The sequence below is a fragment of the Salvelinus alpinus genome, unplaced genomic scaffold (genome assembly GCF_045679555.1).
Source record: "Salvelinus alpinus unplaced genomic scaffold, SLU_Salpinus.1 scaffold_40, whole genome shotgun sequence".
NCBI lineage: Eukaryota > Metazoa > Chordata > Actinopteri > Salmoniformes > Salmonidae > Salvelinus > Salvelinus alpinus.
Genome location: NW_027255981.1, coordinates 926,026 through 947,210, shown reverse-complemented (window position 1 = coordinate 947,210; position 21,185 = coordinate 926,026). Strand labels below are relative to the sequence as shown.

At 43.1% G+C, this 21,185-nt stretch overlaps 1 protein-coding gene across 4 annotated transcripts in view; it reads left to right on the top strand.

Moving 5' to 3' along the window:
* Positions 1-21,185, top strand: part of LOC139567038 (son of sevenless homolog 1-like) — an 88,331-nt gene that overhangs the window by 7,917 nt on the left and 59,229 nt on the right. For all 4 annotated transcript variants that reach the window (XM_071388458.1, XM_071388460.1, XM_071388459.1 and 1 more), the window contains exons 2-3: positions 13,148-13,273; positions 15,680-15,811. In XM_071388458.1, coding sequence (XP_071244559.1) covers positions 13,148-13,273; positions 15,680-15,811 — 258 coding nt within the window. The remainder of the gene's footprint in view (positions 1-13,147; positions 13,274-15,679; positions 15,812-21,185) is intronic.

Below are 21,185 nucleotides of genomic sequence, written 5' to 3'. Positions count from 1 at the left end.
TGTGTCCAGATTTTATTTGCAACTCATTTATTCAGATTATTATTACCCTATTACAATGAGTTTGAATGCTTTTCACTTTCTAGTTTATTTCTCATTTGCCTTACAAGGAGGCAGAGCAAAGGAAGAAGACTAAAACGGTCTAAAGAATTGCAGCATGCAATGTATTCCAGCATACAGGTCCTCTACAAGCAGAGCTTTCTTGTCAATCTCCCTGTTTTTTTCTCCCCCATCGGCAATCACGATGTAGCCTAACATGAGCCTTGTGTCCGGCTAGGCTACATCTTTTCCATTATCTCAGGACCTATGTTAGACCTTGATCGTTCCCCACTCAAAACACACTGAAAGCACCTACGTATATGCCCAACAACAGATGAATACCTCTGCATTCCGACGCAAGCTGAGAAAGGTAGGTAGGTGTGTGTCAGTGGTCGTTGCAGTTTAAGATGAGGGAGGATGATCTTTTTTTTTATGAGCATTGCCTTCTTTCTATTACAGCATATTGGATGACTCATTCATGTTCCATTCACCCAGCTCAATGTAACATCAATAGTTTCAGGCTACTACATGATACTCAAATTTTCCCTGTACCCGTCATGAGGTTGCTACAACCTAGCCTACGAATTAAAGTTTACAACGTAGGTGCACCGGTAGAGAGAACTTTGAGTAATCAAGATGCGAGACAGTGACGCATTCAGTACCACCTTACACACTCTTGCCTGCATGTAGCTGATCTAGGGTATAATCATTAGTCCGACAGCTACAAATGAGTTTATGTTGTACAAATTCAGGTATGTTTATCCCGGTTCTGTTTTCTAACATTTTTGAAAAAATGAATACACCCCTGATCACACGCAGACACAATTCACTTTCATAGCAGCCACATAAAAACGGCATGCTCAAACCTTCATATCATGACCGCTGGCAGCTATACACAGCCTACATCGTTGTAGAACAGGGCTCCGGGCAGCCGAGCGGAAATGGAGGAAAACTCGCCTCCCTGCAGACCTGGCATCCTTTCACTCCCTCCTCTCTACATTCTCCTCTTCTGTCTCTGCTGCTAAAGCCAATTTCTACCACTCTAAATTCCAAGCATCTGCCTCTAACCCTAGGAAGCTCTTTGCCACCTTCTCCTCCCTCCTGAATCCTCCTCCCCCCTCCTCCCTCTCTGCTGATGACTTCGTCAACCATTTTGAAAAGAAGGTCGACGACATCCGATCCTCGTTTGCTAAGTCAAACAACACCGCTGGTTCTGCTCACACTGCCCTACCCTGTGCTTTGACCTCTTTCTCCCCTCTCTCTCCAGATGAAATCTCGCGTCTTGTGACGGCCGGCCGCCCAACAACCTGCCCGCTTGACCCTATCCCCTCCTCTCTTCTCCAGACCATTTCCGGAGACCTTCTCCCTTACCTCACCTCGCTCATCAACTCATCCTTGACCGCTGGCTACGTCCCTTCCGTCTTCAAGAGAGCGAGAGTTGCACCCCTTCTGAAAAAACCTACACTCGATCCCTCCGATGTCAACAACTACAGACCAGTATCCCTTCTTTCTTTTCTCTCCAAAACTCTTGAACGTGCCGTCCTTGGCCAGCTCTCCTGCTATCTCTCTCAGAATGACCTTCTTGATCCAAATCAGTCAGGTTTCAAGACTAGTCATTCAACTGAGACTGCTCTTCTCTGTGTCACGGAGGCGCTCCGCACTGCTAAAGCTAACTCTCTCTCCTCTGCTCTCATCCTTCTAGACCTATCGGCTGCCTTTGATACTGTGAACCATCAGATCCTCCTCTCCACCCTCTCCGAGCTGGGCATCTCCGGCGCGGCCCACGCTTGGATTGCGTCCTACCTGACAGGTCGCTCCTACCAGGTGGCGTGGCGAGAATCTGTCTCCGCACCACGTGCTCTCACCACTGGTGTCCCCCAGGGCTCTGTTCTAGGCCCTCTCCTATTCTCGCTATACACCAAGTCACTTGGCTCTGTCATATCCTCACATGGTCTCTCCTATCATTGCTATGCAGACGACACACAATTAATCTTCTCCTTTCCCCCCTCTGATAACCAGGTGGTGAATCGCATCTCTGCATGTCTGGCAGACATATCAGTGTGGATGACGGATCACCACCTCAAGCTGAACCTCGGCAAGACGGAGCTGCTCTTCCTCCCGGGGAAGGACTGCCCGTTCCATGATCTCGCCATCACGGTTGACAACTCCATTGTGTCCTCCTCCCAGAGTGCTAAGAACCTTGGCGTGATCCTGGACAACACCCTGTCGTTCTCAACTAACATCAAGGCGGTGACCCGTTCCTGTAGGTTCATGCTCTACAACATTCGCGGAGTACGACCCTGCCTCACGCAGGAAGCGGCGCAGGTCCTAATCCAGGCACTTGTCATCTCCCGTCTGGATTACTGCAACTCGCTGTTGGCTGGGCTCCCTGCCTGTGCCATTAAACCCCTACAACTAATCCAGAACGCCGCAGCCCGTCTGGTGTTCAACTTTCCCAAGTTCTCTCACGTCACCCCGCTCCTCCGCTCTCTCCACTGGCTTCCAGTTGAAGCTCGCATCCGTTACAAGACCATGGTGCTTGCCTACGGAGCTGTGAGGGGAACGGCACCTCCGTACCTTCAGGCTCTGATCAGGCCCTACACCCAAACAAGGGCACTGCGTTCATCCACCTCTGGCCTGCTCGCCTCCCTACCTCTGAGGAAGTACAGTTCCCGCTCAGCCCAGTCAAAACTGTTCGCTGCTCTGGCACCCCAATGGTGGAACAAACTCCCTCACGACGCCAGGTCAGCGGAGTCAATCACCACCTTCCGGAGACACCTGAAACCCCACCTCTTTAAGGAATACCTAGGATAGGATAAAGTAATCCTTCTAAACCCCCCCCCCTTAAAAGAGTTAGATGCACTATTGTAAAGTGGTTGTTCCACTGGATATCATAAGGTGAATGCACCAATTTGTAAGTCGCTCTGGATAAGAGCGTCTGCTAAATGACTTAAATGTAAATGTAATGTAAATGTTGTCCCGTCATAGTCAATATAGCTACTAGAACTAACGTGTTAGTAAACCGGCTGCAATAATGCAGTACAGTGTACGGTCAGAAAGTAGTTCAGCATTTACACCGGTGGGACCCGGTGGCAATAAATTAATAAAACCAAAAGCTTACCTTGACTTGGAAGAGTTCCAGTGTTGGATAGCCAGCTTGCTAACATGGCATCCCTCTCTGTTTAAGAAGGCTAAACTAGCTAGCTGCGTTTGATAGCTAAGTGAAAGTAAAAACAACATACAACCATATATACAGTGGGGAGAACAAGTATTTGATACACTGCCTATTTTGCAGGTTTTCCTACTTACAAAGCATGTAGAGGTCTGTCATTTTTATCATAGGTACACTTCAACTGTGAGAGACGGAATCTAAAACAAAAATCCAGAAAATCACATTGTATGATTTTTAAGTAATTAATTTGCATTTTATTGCATGACATAAGTATTTGATCACCTACCAACCAGTAAGAATTCCGGCTCTCACAGACCTGTTAGTTTTTCTTTAAGAAGCCCTCCTGTTCTCCACTCATTACCTGTATTAACTGCACCTGTTTGAACTCGTTACCTGTATAAAAGACACCTGTCCACACACTCAATCAAACAGACTCCAACCTCTCCACAATGGCCAAGACCAGAGAGCTGTGTAAGGACATCAGGGATAAATTGTAGACCTGTACAAGGCTGGGATGGGCTACAGGACAATAGCCAAGCAGCTTGGTGAGAAGGCAACAACTGTTGGCACAATTATTAGAAAATGGAAGAAGTTCAAGATGACGGTCAATCACCCTCGGTCTGGGGCTCCATGCAAGATCTCACCTCGTGGGGCATCAATGATCATGAGGAATGTGAGGGATCAGCCCAGAACTACACGGCAGGACCTGGTCAATGACCTGAAGAGAGCTGGGACCACAGTCTCAAAGAAAACCATTAGTAACACACTACGCCGTCATGGATTAAAATCCTGCAGCGCACGCAAGGTCCCCCTGCTCAAGCCAGCGCATGTCCAGGCCCGTCTGAAGTTTGCCAATGACCATCTGGATGATCCAGAGGAGGAATGGGAGAAGGTCATGTGGTCTGATGAGACAAAAATAGAGCTTTTTGCTCTAAACTCCACTCGCCGTGTTTGGAGGAATAGAAGGATGAGTACAACCCCAAGAACACCATCCCAACCGTGAAGCATGGAGGTGGAAACATCATTCTTTGGGGATGCTTTTCTGCAAAGGGGACAGGACGACTGCACCGTATTGAGGGGAGGATGGATGGGGCCATGTATCGCGAGATCTTGACCAACAACCTCCTTCCCACAGTAAGAGCATTGAAGATGGGTCGTGGCTGGGTCTTCCAGCATGACAACGACCCGAAACACACAGCCAGGGCAACTAAGGAGTGGCTCCGTAAGAAGCATCTCAAGGTCCTGGAGTGGCCTAGCCAGTCTCCAGACCTGAACCCAATAGAAAATCTTTGGAGGGAGCCGAAAGTCCGTATTGCCCAGCGACAGCCCCGAAACCTGAAGGATCTGGAGAATGTCTGTATGGAGGAGTGGGCCAAAATCCCTGCTGCAGTGTGTGCAAACCTGGTCAAGAACTACAGGAAACGTATGATCTCTGTAATTGCAAACTAAGGTTTCTGTACCAAATATTCAGTTCTGCTTTTCTGATGTATCAAATACTTATGTCATGCAATAAAATGCAAATTAATTACTTAAAAATCATACAATGTGATTTTCTGGATTTTTGTTTTAGATTCCTTCTCTCACAGTTGAAGTGTACCTATGATAAAAATTACAGACCTCTACATGCTTTGTAAGTAGGAAAACCTGCAAAATCGTCAGTGTATCAAATACTTGTTCTCCCCACTGTATCTCACTCTCGCTTCTCCTTAATTTTGGAAGAAATTAATGTTAAACTGTTCAACTTTCTTTCTCACTCTGAGTCAACTACTCACCACATTTTATGCACTGCAGTGCTAGCTAGCTGTAGCTTATGCTTTCAGTACTAGAGTCATTCTCTGATTCTTTCTTTGGGTGGGCAACCATGTCAGTTCATGCTGCAAGAGCTCTGATGGGTTGGAGGACGCCCTCAGGAAGTTGTCATAATTGCTGTTTTTTTTACTGTACTGAAGTCAATATACCCAGATGAGGACAGAAGCTAGCTGTCCTCCGGCTACACCGTGGTGCTACCCTACAGAGTGCTGCTGAGGCTACTGTAGACCATTCTTTGCCTATGATGGGAGAAGATTGCACTTCAGCTGCAGTACGCTTTTCGCCACTTTCCGATTCTCTGCCTTTCTAAACTGAAGTTTTCTCACTTGCTCCCTCCCCTATTGAGTTGGTGTTTTTCATGAGCTCGAATGGGTTTCCACCATATTTCTTGCTCCATTGAAGAGCCAAGAGTGTGCAAAGCTGTCATCAAAGCAAAGGGTGGCTACTTTGAAGAATCTCAAATATAAAATATATGTTGATTTGTTTAACACTTTTTGGCTTCTTACATGATTCCATATGTGTTATTTCATAGTTTTGATGTCTTTAATATTATGTAGAAAATAGTAAAAACAAAGAGAAATCCTTGAATGAGAAGGTGTCAACGTTTGACTGGTACTGTATGTATTTTTAATTTTTTTTTCCCATATTATTTTTTTATTTTAATTGTTGGACATTACTGTTAACACCAGGAAAAAATTGTCCCGCAGCTGAATCTAGTTGATGACCCCTGCTGTAGGTTATAGTCCCCTGTACTTACCTCCCTTCCGTCTGCGCTTTTCTTTTTGCTTTTATTCATTCTATCTGCACCTTTTTAGCGCTCAGTTAACTATTTGATGCGGTCTCTCCCTTAAAATGAAATGGCATATTCGTAGAAATAGTTTTACTTTCTCTTTCTATGGTCTCCATCTTTTCACTATCTGACCTCCACACTGCCGCCTCCTTTATCCCTCTCTTACCCCATCCTCAGTTCCTCAGCCCACTCTGTCTCCAAAACTCCCTCTCTCGCTCACACTCACTCTCTCCCTTTAATTCTCCGTCCCTTTCTGCCTCTGAAGTGCTGCTAAGTTGAGTAGAGACTAGAGGTCGACCGATTTTATGATTTTTCAACGCCGATACCGATTTATTGGAGGGCCAAAAAAGCCGATACCGATTAATCGGCCGATTTTATAAAAAATAAAATAAATACAATTATTTGTAAAAATGACAATTACAACAATACTGAATGAATGAGCACTTATTTTAACTTAATATAATACATCAATAAAATCAATTTAGCCTCAAATAAATAATGAAACATGTTCAATTTGGTTTAAATAATGCAAAAACAGTGGTTGGAGAAGAAAGTAAAAGTGCAATATGTGCCATGTAAGAAAGCTAACGTTTAAGTTCCTTGCTCAGAACATGAGAACATATGAAAGCTGGTGGTTCCTTTTAACATGAGTCTTCAATATTCCCAGGTAAGAATTTTTAGGTTGTAGTTATTATCGGAATTATAGGACTATTTCTCTCTATACGATTTGTATTTCATATACCTTTGACTATTGGATGTTCTTATAGGCACTTTAGTATTGCCAGTGTAACAGTATAGCTTCCATGCCTCTCCTCGCCGCTAACTGGGCTCGAACCAGGAACACATCGACAACAGTCACCCTCGAAGCATCGTTACCCATGCAGAGCAAGGGGAACAACTACTCCAAATCTCAGAGTGAGTGACGTTTGAAACGCTATTAGCGCGCACACCGCTAACTAGCTAGCCATTTCACATCGGTTACACCAGCCTAATCTCGGGAGTTGATAGGCTTGAAGTCATAAACAGCGCAATGCTTCAAGCATTGCGAAGAGCTGCTGGCAAACGCACGAAAGTGCTGTTTGAATGAATGCTTACGAGCATGCTGGTGCCTACCATCGCTCAGTCAGACTGCTCTATCAAATCATAGACTTAATTATAACATAATAACACACAGAAATACGAGCCTTACGTCATTAATATGGTCGAATCCTGGAAACTATCATCTCGAAAACAAAATGTTTCTTCTTTCAGTGAAATACGGAACCGTTCCGTATTTTATCTAACGGTTGGCATCCATAAGTCAAAATATTCCTGTTACATTGCACAACCTTCAATGTTATGTCATAATTCTGGCAAATTCGTTCGCAATGAGCCAGGCGGCCCAAACTGTTGCATATACCCTGACTCTGCGTGCAATGAACGCAAGAGAAGTGACACAATTTCGTCTGGTTAATATTGCCTGCTAACCTGGATTTCTTTTAGCTAAATATGCAGGTTTAAAAATATATACTTCTGTGTATTGATTTTAAGAAAGGCATTGATGTTTATGGTTAGGTACACTTTGGAGCAACGACAGTCTTTTTTCGCAAATGCGCACTGCATTGATTATATGCAACACATAAATAAATAAACTAGTAATATCATCAACCATGTGTAGTTATAACTAGTGATTATGATTGATTGATTGTTTTTTATAAGATAAGTTTAATGCTAGCTAGCAACTTACCTTGGCTTCTTACTGCATTTGCAGCCGGGCTCCTCGTGAGGCAGGTGGTTAGAGCGTTGGACTAGTTAACCGTAAGGTTGCAAGATTGAATCCCTGAGCTGACAAGGTAAAAATCTGTCGTTCTGCCCCTGAACAAGGCAGTTAACCCACCATTCCTAGGCCGTCATTGAAAATAAGAATGTGTTCTTAACTGACGTGCCTAGTTAAATAAAGGTGTAAAAAAATTATATATAATCCATTTTGGCGTCTAAAATTACCCATCTCCGATTATTATGAAAACTTGAAATCGGCCCTAATTAATCGGTCGACCTCTAGTAGAGACCATGCCCCCTCTAAGAGGAGGAGGGGAGTAGAGACGCTCAGAACTTGCTTAGTCATGCTCTGATAGGATGCCTTGGCTAGCGATGCGAACTGACGAGACAGGAGTGTCAGTGCAGTGTTCTCGTCATGCTCTCGTCGCTGGGCTCAGTCAGTTACCAGTGACGGCTTTAGAGGCAGTAGTCCCACTCCATGGGCTTCGAACCCGTATGCTTATTCTAAACTAAAGTAGCCTAATTGTGTACTTCTTCCCCTAATGTATTTGACCCATTACCAGCCATAAAGTCAAGATTGAATTCTTGTACCAACTCAATGGATGATGGTTTAGGAGATGCAGGACCAAAAGGTAGTAATGTGAGTAATGTGTCTTTATGGTTATGTTCGTAGCGACTGCGATAAACCTTCATCGCTGGTCATCTCTTTTTCTAGCCATGTTTGTTACTGTTTGAGTGACTGCATGAAAGTGGGCACAAGTTCGGCAGTAAGTCCACACAAAATTAGTTAGTGATAATGAGCACTTAAATAGCAATGTCCTGCTTGAAAAATATGAATTGACTTGGAAAATGGCTTTCATCAATATTCATGTAGCCTTTGTCTAGTGTTTGATTTTACAGCCAACCATGGGCTGTGTTTAAGGAGTTTGGAACTATGTTATGATGGGCGTGTTCTGCAAGAACTCCTCATGTAAGGTCTTTCTATACATTAACTTGTGACTGTTATGATTGAGTGCACTTGACTGGAATGCAGATGGGCCTATCCAACCAAAAGTATCTCTGAGAGTGTGAAGTCTAGCCTACTTTCAGTAAAAAGTTGACTATTGTATTCTGTCTGTTTTTGAGTGGTCCAAATGAGAAATCCAACTTTCTTTCATATATATATATTTTTCTCACAAAGGTTATTTTCACATATAGTCCTTTTTTAACATGAACTCCGGGTAAAAAATAAGGAAAATAACTCTGTTCTCTTTGTATTCACACTGCCCTCGCCTTTGAATGAGTACTCAACTCTTTTGCCAGTTCACTTCACCTATTTTGTGTTCGGAGTTCTCTTTGTATTCACATTTGCTATGTTTAGAAAGGTTCCAAGAGCATTTTCCAGCATTCCCTCAATGCACTCTGGGTTTTTACAAAGTGCAGGACAGGCCATTCCATCTGAATTTGTTATCAGACAGCTAGATTGGAAAGCTTAGAGATTCAGACACATTTTCGTAATGTTCAGGTCAGCAGAACCTTGACCATTGACCTCTATGGTACATAGCAGCAGTGGTGTAAAAATTACTCAATTGTTATACTTGAGTAAAAGTAAAGATACCTTTCTAATAGAAAAACACTCAAGTAAAAGTCAGTGACACAGTAAAATATTATTTGAGTATTTAAAAAAAAATATATATACATAAGTATCAAAAGTAAATGTAATTGTTAAAATATACTTACAAATTATAAATCATTTCAAATTCCTTATAAAGCAAACACCTACTGACGGCACCAAGACGGCACCATTTAAAAAATATTTTTTCTGTTTACTTACGGACAGCCAGGAGCACACTCCAACAGACATCATTTACAAACGAAGCATGTGTGTTTAGTGATTCCGCAAGATCAGAGGCAGTAGGTAGATAGATGTTTTTGACATCTGAAAGTCGTATTCCTATTAACTTCCAGTGTAGTGAGTGCGACTTTGTCATAGTGCTGCGTCATACCGGACGGATTCTGCCTGCTTGAACGCCAATAACTCCGATACACATTAAATCACCCAAGGGTATCGATAGAACATCACTCAGAGATGCACAAAAACAGTATAACATTCAAAATCGGTGAACCTTTCCTTTAAGTATTTCACACTAATGCCTACATACATTTTGGAAGCTAATAGATTACAATTATGTCTAATATTTTAACTAAATACAATCAGAAGATACTACTAACATGTAAATATTATTGGTAACAGAATAAATAGCAGAATAATAACTGCAGATTAAATAATGCTGTTATTGAAAATTGTATACTGAATGTAGGCTACTACCCCTTTAAGAGCTTGAATTTATTTTGTACCCCATGTTGTGATTTTCACCAAATATGTTGCCATCTCACACTATTCATACCCTACAAACAGTGTATGAAGCTATCTTAGCCTATAGATCACATATTGCAAACAAATACCGGTGACTAGAACCATTCAACGCTGGTCTGACCAATCGGAATTCATGCTTCAAGATTGTTTTGATCACCAGGACTGGGATATGTTCCGGTCAGCCTCAGAACAACATCGATCTATACGCTGACTCAGTGAGTGAGTTTATAAGGAAGTGCATTGGAGATGTTGTACCCACTGTTACTATTAAAACCTACCCTAACCAGAAACCGTGGATGGATGGTGGCTTTCGCAAAACTGAAAGTGCAAACCACCGCATTTAACCATGGAAAGAGATCTGGGAATATGGCTGAATATAAACAGTGTAGTTGTTCCATCTCCAAGGCAATCAAACAAGCGAAATGCCGGTAAAGGGACAAAGCGGAGTCGCAATTCAACAGCTCAGACACAAGACATATGTGGCAGGGTCTACGGACTACAAAAAGAATACCAGCCACGTCAAGGACACCGCCGCGCTTCCAGACAAACTAAACACCTTCTCTGCCCGCTTTGAGGATAAAACAGTGCCACCGTCGTGGCCCGGAAACAAGGACTGCACACTGCCCTATCCCATCTGGACAAGAGGAATACCTGTAAGAATGCTGTTCATTGACTACAACTCAGCATTCAACACCATAGTACCCTCCGAGCTCATCATCAAGCTGGAGGCCCCGGGTCTCAACCACGCCCTGTAGAATTGGGTCCTGGACTTTCTGATGTACCGCCCCCAGGTGGTGAGGGTAGGAAACAAAATCTCCACTTCGTTGATCCTCAACACTGGGGCCCCACAAGGATGCGTGCTCAGCCCCCTCCTGTACTCCCCATTCATTCACGACTGCGTGGCCATGCTCAATCATCAATCATCAAATTTGCAGACGACACAACAGTAGTGGGCTTGATTACCAACGACGACGAGACAGCCTACAGGGAGGAGTTGAGGGCACTCGGAGTGTGGTGTCTGGAAAACAACCTCAATGTCAACAATACAGAGGAGATGATCGTGGACATGAAACAGCAGAGGGAGAACCCCCCCCCCCCCCCAATCCACATCGAAGGTGGAAAGCTTCACGTTCCTTGGCGTACACATCACAGACAAACTAAAATGGTCCACCCACACAGACAGTGTGGTGAAGAAGGTGCAACAGCACCTCTTCAACCTCAGGAAACTGAAGGGGTTGTCACCCAAAACCCTGACAAACTTTTTTACAGATGCACAATCGAGAGCACCCTTTTGGGCTGTATCACAGCCTGGTACGGCAACTGCACCGCCCGCAGCCGCAGGGCTCTCCAGAGGGTAGTGTGGTCTGCACAACACATCACCGGGGGCAAACTACCTGCCCCCCATGATACCTACAGCACCCGATGTCACAGGATGGCCAAAAAGATCATCAAGGACAACAACCACCTGAGCCACTGCCTGTTCACACCGCTACCATCCAGAAGGCGAGGTCAGTACAGATGCATCAAAGCTGAGACTGAGAGACTGAAAAACGGCTTCTATCTCGGCCATCGGACTGCCAAACAGCAATCACTAACTCAGAGAGGCTGCTGCCTACATTGAGACCCAATCACTGGCCACTTTAATAAATGGATCACGAGTCACTTTACACAATGCCACTTTTAAATAATGCCAATTTAATAATGTTTAAATATCTTACATTACTTATCATATGTATATACTGTATTTTATACCATCTATTGCACCTTGCTTATGCCGCTCGGCCATCGCTCATCCATATATTTATATGTACATATTCTCATTCATCCCTTTTTAGATTTGTGTGTATTCGGTAGTTGTTGGGGAATTGTTAGATATTACTGCACTGTCGGAATTAGAAGCACAAGCATTTCGCTACACTCACATTATCATCTGTTAACCATGTGTATGTGACCAATAACATTTTATTTGATTTCGTCTGAACAAAACCTCCACACATTTTGGAATTTCTGTGCATCCTTAACAATCGCTAATCAGTATCCAAACATGCACTTCTTTTTTTATGTGACCCTGCACATCATCTTCTGTAACACGTTATGACACGGTCAAAACCATGTCATATCTCATAACAGCTGACATAACTTGTCATAACACTGTCATGACCCATATATTTACACCTGTTGTGACATATTGCATTATTTTATGGCTGGTTATGACACCTACTTAAGAGTGTCAAAACCCAAATTTATTCAAATAAGTTTTTTCTCTGTGAAGAAGTTTCCTTTCCACTCCTATGTAGGTGTCATAACAGCCATAAAATGACACAATATGTCACAACAGGTCTAAATATATGTCATGACAGTGTTATGTCGGCTGTTACGACGTGACACGGTTATGACCGTTTAATAACGTGTTATGACGCTGTGTGTCAAGTGAAGTGTTACCTCATCTTCTCTCTCTTGTGGCACCAATGTGAGGGCTTATGGCAGGGGAAACGCTGCTGCAGTAGTCTAGTGTGTGGTGCGGAAATTCAAGCAAACCCAATTCGGACCACCTCTCACAATGGTCTCAATTCGGTTTGCTTTTGGGGCTCTTTTAAGGGGTCTGAGTCCTTTTGGAGTGTTCACACTGCACAAAACATTAAGCGAACGGCACCGAGTTCACAAAAATTACCTGAAAAGGGACTAGGTGTGAAAAACCCAAACTATGCTACACTAGAAAATGTCTCTCCAGTTGCACCCCAAGGTTTTTAACAGTTTTTTTTTTTTTTTTTAAACATAGACGTCACTTCAACGTCTAGTTTAGATTTGCATTTGATTGCGTCGTCAACTAACGTGTAATCAACAGATTTAGGTTCAAAATTGGGTGAAAAAAAATTACGAAATGTCAGTTCCTTTTATGTTGATTACTTTTTGCAAATTCAATCAGTTTTCCACGTTCATTCTATTCCATGGAAACACCATTGAGTCAACCAGTTTGGGGCCAGCGGCAATCTGTACTGAATTAGTAGCCTAGCCACATCTCTCTTAGTTTCTGTGTAAAGCTGCTGAGCCAGATGCACTCCAAGCTTTTTAACAGTTTATTAAAACAATTATATGATAATCAACTCCACCTATACTGAACTCATACATGTTTACCACATTCTACCAATCCAACCTTTTTTAACAGTTGATTTTTTTATTTTTTTTTACTCATACTGAACTAATGCACATCTCTGTCTCTGTGAAGGTGCTGAGCCAGGTGCATCCCAAGCTGTCGTCCCAGGAGGATGCGCTGCAGTACATCGAGGAGCTGATCCTGCTGCTGCTCAGCATGCTCTGCCAGGCACAGCCACGCAGCGTGCAGGACGTGGAGGTGAAGATCTCCGTCAATAGCGCAACAAGACCTAAAACCTTGTTGACCCCCTTTTTTACAGAGTATAAACAGAGGGTGGTTTTGTACACCTCCAAAGCAATAACGAGAGCTTTGGACAAAAAGGTCCAATACATAGAGAAAAAGGGAATGTATGCTTCAAATGTGATCTTTTACTAAAGCTTAGGCCCAGGTGATAAAATCACAACATTTCAATCACAATTAAGTTGACTCGTTGTGATTGTGTTGTATTAAAAGATCCCGTTTGGGAGCAGAAAAAGAGTGAGCAGACCTTCCCTTTCAGAATCCCTCAGGGCATCAACAACAGATCAATGAACTGCGGCGAGGTAGAAGTTGCCTCTAAATCACAGGTCTGGGATCAGACGACTGTTCCCCTGATCCTCTCACTTTAACCTATGGTCTGGGAAATAAACTGACCCTTGACCAGTGGTTAGGGGCTACTTCTACTTTAAAGGGGCAATCAGCAGTTGCTACACTGAACAAAAATATAAACGCAACAAGCACTATATAGCCTCAAACCATGGTTAAAACTATAATTTTGATATAATGGATGGCCAGTCCTTGCATCCATAGCTCTGTCTATGAATTTGAGTGGTTACATTTCTCTAGCCCCATCCCTCAGCTTTTTACCAAACCGGGGCAGGGAGTTCGCTTTGTTATTGTTTCAACTGCTGATTGCCGCTTTAACGTCGCTCACAGCGTATCATAGCATTCAGCTTAATTTTATTCTCTAGCAGACCCACTTTTTATTGACAGCTGGTTAAGTCAGGGTTCCCGTAAAGGAGGATGTTGATTTATGTCCCCAACCAAAAAGGGGAAATTGTAAATGTTTGTGAAGTTAAATTTCTTTTCAGCTCAGATCATGGTGTTCTTTAGGCGGTTTGTTTTGCACTGAGATATAACTCTGTTTTTGTCCATTTGTATTCTTATGAATCCAATCCATTTACCCAAAGTGAAAGGTAGAAAAGTTAAGCTATTTGCGGACATATGTATTTTGACTCCTATTGCTTTGACAATCATTTGAACAGAACACGCAACAGTCTCATATTTTGAATATGATGACCTTTTTAGTTCTAGTTCGGTTTTATGTCATTTAACAGTATGTTTTCTTGCGCATCATCACACTAATGGCCACTGCTATTGTGTTGATTTTTTTTACAATGATAACTGACATGAGTTAATGCAGAAAACATCTGAAATCTTTCTTTGTTCAGTCCATGTTTTAGAGGGCCAACCTGTTTTCACCTCTTGTTTTTGTTTTGTCCACCTTGACTCATTTTCGCGAGCAGACGGATCACGTGAAATCCACAGGTGCTTTTTCGGGTCCATGGCCCTCGCCATGGGGCATGGTAAAGTCAAACCATGGATATGTGGTCTCTTTTTACCATGTTTACGCCTCCCTTAGTTCTGTGCTCTCACTTTCTGTTGACCTCTCCCTGTGACCCAGTCTGTAAGAACTTTAACCCTTGACCTGTGCCCCCTTTTTAACCATTGACCTGCCAGGGTTGATGATTGGCCACACTCATTTGTGCTTGTGTGTATTGTAATTTGTGACCCGTTGGATCCAATGGATTGCGGGAAATTTGTATTGTTTGTTTACTATGTATGTACCCTACATAAGAACTACATAACACATTCATAAGGAGTTCCTTAACACCTTTGTAGGCACAACATACATGTTTGATTCCCTCTAATATACAACACAAACATTTTGTAAATGCCTAGGCCTCAGAAAGCCTATGTCAACTTGAAGTTGTTGACATAAGCGCTTATTCATTTTTATGTAGTGCTTATGAACATGTCCTCTGTTAACTGTGGATGTATTTTGTAGTGCTCACCCTTTTTTAAAGGGTTACAGTAACTCTTAGCCCAACTCCTACGTCAAGGGAAGGACATTCTGGTAGTGCCTCTAGTGGAAAGTGTGACTTGACATGTACATGTCACGTACCCGCCCTCCCATTGACATAACCTGTTAATGTCCCTTTTTAAGGGAAAAGTCCCTTGTGAAATGTCTGCGACAATAAAAAATAAAAAGTGGTGTAAAGTGTCATAGGGCAGTTTGAAGGAGAAGGAGGCATGTTTACATATTTCCTGGTACTCTAATGCTGCTGCATCCATAGGCAAAGCAAACATTACCCCCAGTGAACGTCTTCGTTCACTGGGGGTAATGTTTGCTTTGCCTATGGATGCAGCATCAATAGAGTACCAGGAAATATGTAATTAAAGTAAATAAGAGATAAGTAAGGACCTGTCTGCAACCCAAATGGCAACCTATTCCCTATGTATTCCACTATATTTGACAAGGGCCCATAGGGCTCTGGTCAAAAGTATTGCACTATTAAAGGGCTCTCGATCTCCCTCACTCCTTCCCTCCTTTCCTCCCCTCAGGAGCGAGTGCAGAAGAGTTTCCCTCACCCTATCGACAAATGGGCTATCGCTGATGCCCAGGCGGCCATTGAAAAGAGGAAGAGGAGGAATCCTTTGGCCTTGCCCGTGGATAAGATCCACCCGCTGCTCAAGGTAACCCATAATCCCAAATGTCTGGGTCATGTTCAGTAGGGCAAAGCAATTTGAAATGGAAAGCGAGAATGTACGTTTCTTACTGGACACTTTTAGCAGGATCTGACATTAATGGTTGCCCGCTGGCCAGTAAAAACATGCTTGGCCAATATCTTCTCGGCACATTTTGTCTTTCCAGTTTACCTTCTGCGTCGCAGTATGCTATTGAAAACCATTGAAGACTGCACATGCTCATGCTATTTGTATTTGAGCGAAATGATTGGCCGTTCATTCAACCACGCTCCTCGCCAATCACAACTTCTTGAGCATGCGAGCAGTACATGAATTGATGCCTTCACACGGCACACATGAGCTGTCGAGAGTGAAAAGAAGTGCTCAACAATCTACTCACTAAGCTTATTTATTTTAGGAAAAGTAGTGAACATACTAGCAAAAATAATACATTGTCTATATTGCTAAATTATATTAGTTTTTTTAATACAGTATACAGTAATCCCTCGTTTATCGCGGGGGTTACGTTCCGAAAATGACCCGCGATAAGTGAAATCCGCGAAATAGAAAACTTCTTTTTTTTTTACAATTAGCAACTATTACATGTATACAAATACAGTGACTCACGTGTAGGCCGTTTCACTGCTCTTCAGACTGGGCCGCTGCATCCTGACTGCGCTCTGCAGTGTTCTCTTCTTCTGAAGCCCGCGGTGCAGGTGTGTTTGTTCGGGAGAAGAGCATAGTGATAGGCAGCTGTTGTCGCTCTTTTTTCTTCTTTGCAAAAAGATCCTTGTACACCGACATGCCACCATCGATTACGTTGGAGAACTGTAATGAACGGCTCATCAAAGGGTCCCATTCCTCAGCTACTCGCTTAAGTTCAGTGGCCATTCGCACCATGGTTGCTAAGCGACCAAGCGTTAGTCCTTCCTTCCTTCCTGGCCAACTTAATGTAAATTTGCCAAGCTGTTTTATGTACGTACACATAACTGCACGAGACGACAAAATGATAGCACAATTCGTAGCATGTTTTGATACAAGAAGCGGGAGTGAGTTTTTAGCGAATCAGAATGCAGAGCACAATGCACCAAAAAAAAATAAAAAATGCATTATGAAAATCCGCGAAATAGCGAATCCGCGATAAGTGAACCGCGAAGTGGCGAGGGATCACTGTATACCATAATGACCAAATGTAGCCTATTACTCGCTGAATATATATATATATATATATATATATATATATATATATATATATATATATACACTGCTCAAAAAAATAAAGGGAACACTTAAACAACACAATATAACTCCAAGTCAATCACACTTCTGTGAAATCTAACTGTCCACTTAGGAAGCAACACTGATTGACAATAAATTTCACATGCTGTTGTGCAAATGGAATAGACAACAGGTGGAAATTATAGGCAATTAGCAAGACACCCCCAATAAAGGAGTGGTTCTGCAGGTGGTGACCACAGACCACTTCTCAGTTCCTATGCTTCCTGGCTGATGTTTTGGTCACTTTTGAATGCTGGCGGTGCTTTCACTCTAGTGGTAGCATGAGACGGAGTCTACAACCCACACAAGTGGCTCAGGTAGTGCAGCTCATCCAGGATGGCACATCAATGCGAGCTGTGGCAAGAAGGTTTGCTGTGTCTGTCAGCGTAGTGTCCAGAGCATGGAGGCGCTACCAGGAGACAGGCCAGTACATCAGGATACGTGGAGGAGGCCGTAGGAGGGCAACAACCCAGCAGCAGGACCGCTACCTCCGCCTTTGTGCAAGGAGGAGCACTGCCAGAGCCCTGCAAAATAACCTCGGTAGTCTAAACTGTGGCAGTTAATGGAGGAGTTTTCAGTCAGTCTCTCCTTTGGCACTAGAGTCCTGCATCAGGCAACAACAACAAAAACTGTTGGTGGTCCTGGAGTTAAGAGAGAACTTGGGTAAATACAATGGGGGAATTTCACTTCATGTGGATTGATGATTTTCAAAAAAAATAGGCACGGTAGTCTTTTGGTTTCTCTCCATCTAAAAACAGAAATAAATAATTCTAAATAACAAACTGAATTTATTTACAAATTAGTAAGAATGTCTCACCCCATGTTCAAGAATGGCCTTTTTCCCTTTATTCAGATTACAAATGCTCACTTTTGATTATTTGAAATGAAATCATATCCAACATATCCTTATTTTTAAACAAGCCATTATTTTTAAACAAGCCATCCAGGGCCGACAGAACTTGTCTGTCGGCCCTGGATTAAAGACCAAAATTGGTTAAAGAAAATTGTGATGAATAAAAATATATACCACCGTCTCTTGCGCATGTAATTTTCCTTTCATAATGCGTTCTTATTTACAAAGCGACTATTAACCCTCCATTATTATTAGATTAAGCCCCTTAGGGGAAATCTGGTCTGTGAGAATATCTAACGAAAAATGCCCCTTATTTATTCGTTTTGAATCCTTCAATCCTCTAAATGTAATTATTGGCGGAGAGTCAGGCCGCATTGGCGGAGTTGAAGAGGGCGAGGAACGAGATGGTGTCACAATCCATGCCAGGCAAACATGCAGTTGTTTATTTCAACTACATTTTAGTGGCAACAAGTTCGATCGGGTTTAAATCAGGAGACCTACAAAATATTTGTAGATATACTGTAGGCCTACCGTAGGCGACATGAGTCTCACTAGTGTTGAGTAATGTGCTGTTAAAAGTTGTCGGTCTTTTTTAATTAATTAATTTTTATTTAACCTTTTATTTTACTTCATGAAGGTCTACTTACGGTACTCTGCTGGCATCTTGACCCAGTTTATGCCCTCATTTTCAATGCAAACCATAACGAATTACTATGGGAATAAATGGAAGAGGCAAGTGGAAGGGGGAAAAAGTAAGGAACTTCTCTGTCGGCCCTGGAGGCCTTTGGCAGGACAATAGACACGACGTTGTCCCAAAAACACCTCTCTCACCAGCTTTGATCTGGGCCTGCAGTAACCAAAGTTCTTAGATTGTCAGAAGAATTATTGGGTCAACTAGAGAACAGTACAAAACAAGAGAACACACATGGTTAATGTTCTGGGGAGGGGGGAATAAATATATATTTGAAAAAATGTCTTACAGAGCCTTTCCATAAGTCCACTCAAGTTTATTCAACTGTCTTCTGACTGTGATTAGAGCGATGTTGATTGCCTTTGCCGATCGCTCATCATCTTCAACCATCAGTGAGTCCATCTTAGAGTCCACCAAATGCATTGTTTTCTAATAAGGTCACAGTTATGAAAACTTAGGACACTAAAGAGGCCTTTCTGCTGAAATCCCCAGGGTCCCTACTCATCTGCGTAAACGTGCCTTAGGCATGCTGCAAGGAGGCATGAGGACTGCCGATATGGCCAGGAAGAAGCCACTGCTCCAAAACCGCGATTAAAAAGGCAGACTATGGTTTGCAACTGCACATGGGGGACAAAGATCATACTTTTTGGAGAAATGTCCTCTGGTCTGATTAAACAAAAATAGAACTGTTTTGCCATAATGACCATTGTTATGTTTGGAGGGAAAAGGGGGAGGCTTGCAAGCCGAAGAACACCATCCCAACCGTGAAGTATGGGGGTGGCAGCATCATATGTTGTGGGGGTGCTTTGCTGCAGGAGGGACTGGTGCACTTCACAAAATGGAATGGCACAATGAGCAAGGAAAATTATGTGGATATATTGAAGCAACATCTCAAAACGTCAGGAAGTTAAAGCTTGGTTGCAAATGGGTTTTCTTAATGGACAATGACTCCAAGCATACTTCCAAAGTTGTGGCAAAATGGCTTAAGGTTGACAAAGTAAAGGTATTGGAGTGGCCATCACAAAGCCCTGACCTCAACCCTGTAGAACATTTTTAGGCAGAACTGATAAAGCGTGTGCTAGCAAGGAGGCCTACAAACCTGACTCAGTTACACCAGCTCTGTCAGGAGGAATGGGCCAAAATTCACCCAACTTATTGTGGAAGGCAACCCAAAACGTTTGACCCAGGTTAAACAATTTAAATGCAATGCTACCAAATACTAATTGAGTGTATGTAAAATTCTGACCCACTGGGAATGTGATGAAAGAAATAAAAGCTGAAAGAAATAATTCTCAACTATTATTCTGACAATTCATATTCTTAAAATAAAGTGGTGATCCTAACTGACCTAAAACAGGGAATTCTTACTAGGATTAAATGTCAGGAATTGTGAAACTGAGTTAAAATGTCTTTGGCTAAGGTGTATGTACACTTCTGACTAACACTTCTGACTAACACAGTGTGTATATGTATATGTATAAACTCAGCAAAAAAAGAAACATCCTCTCACTGTCAACTGTGTTTATTTTCAGAAAACTTAACATGTGTAAATATTTGTTTGAACATAACAAGATTCAACAACTGAGACAAACTGAACAAGTTCCACAGACATGTGACGAGCAGAAATGGAATGTGTCCCTGAACACAGGAGGTGTCAAAATAAAAAGTAACAGTCAGTATCTGGTGTGGCCACCAGCTGCATTAAGTACTGCAGTGCATCTCCTCATGGACTGCACCAGATTAGCCCGTTCTTGCTGTGAGATGTTACCCCACTCTTCCACCAAGGCACCTGCAAGTTTCCGGACACTTCTGGGGGGAATGGCCCTAGCCCTCACCTTCCGATCCAACAGGTTCCAGACGTGCTCAATGGGATTGAGATCCGGGCTCTTCGCTGGCCATGGCAGAACACTGACATTCCTGTCTTGCAATACGTCACGCACAGAACGAGCAGTATGGCTGGTGGCATTGTCATGCTGGAGGATCATGTCATGATGAGCCTGCAGGAAGGGTACCACATGAGGGAGGATGTCGTCTTCCCTGTAACGCTTAGCGTTGAGATTGCCTGCAATGACAACAAGCTCAGTCCGATGATGCTGTGACACACTGCCCCAGACCATGACGGACCCTCCACCTCCAAATCGATCCCGCTCCAGAGTACAGGCCTCGGTGTAATGCTCATTCCTTCGATGATAAAAGCGAATCCGACCATCACCCCTTGTGAGACAAAACCGCGACTCGTCAGTGACGAGCACTTTTTGCCAGTCCTGTCTGGTCCAGCGACGATGGGTTTGTGTCCATAGGTGACGTTGTTGTCGGTGATGTCTGGTGAGGACCTGGCTACAACAGGCCTTCAAGGCCTCAGTCCAGCCTCTCTCAGCCTATTTCGGACAGTATAAGCACTGATGGAGGGACTGTGCGTTCCTGGTGTAACTCAGGCAGTTGTTGTTGCCATCCTGTCATTGTCCTATAGGTAAGATGTTCGAATATACCGATCCTGTGCAGGTCTTGCCACACGTGGTTTGCCACTGCGAGGACGATCAGCTGTCCGTCCTGTCTCCCTG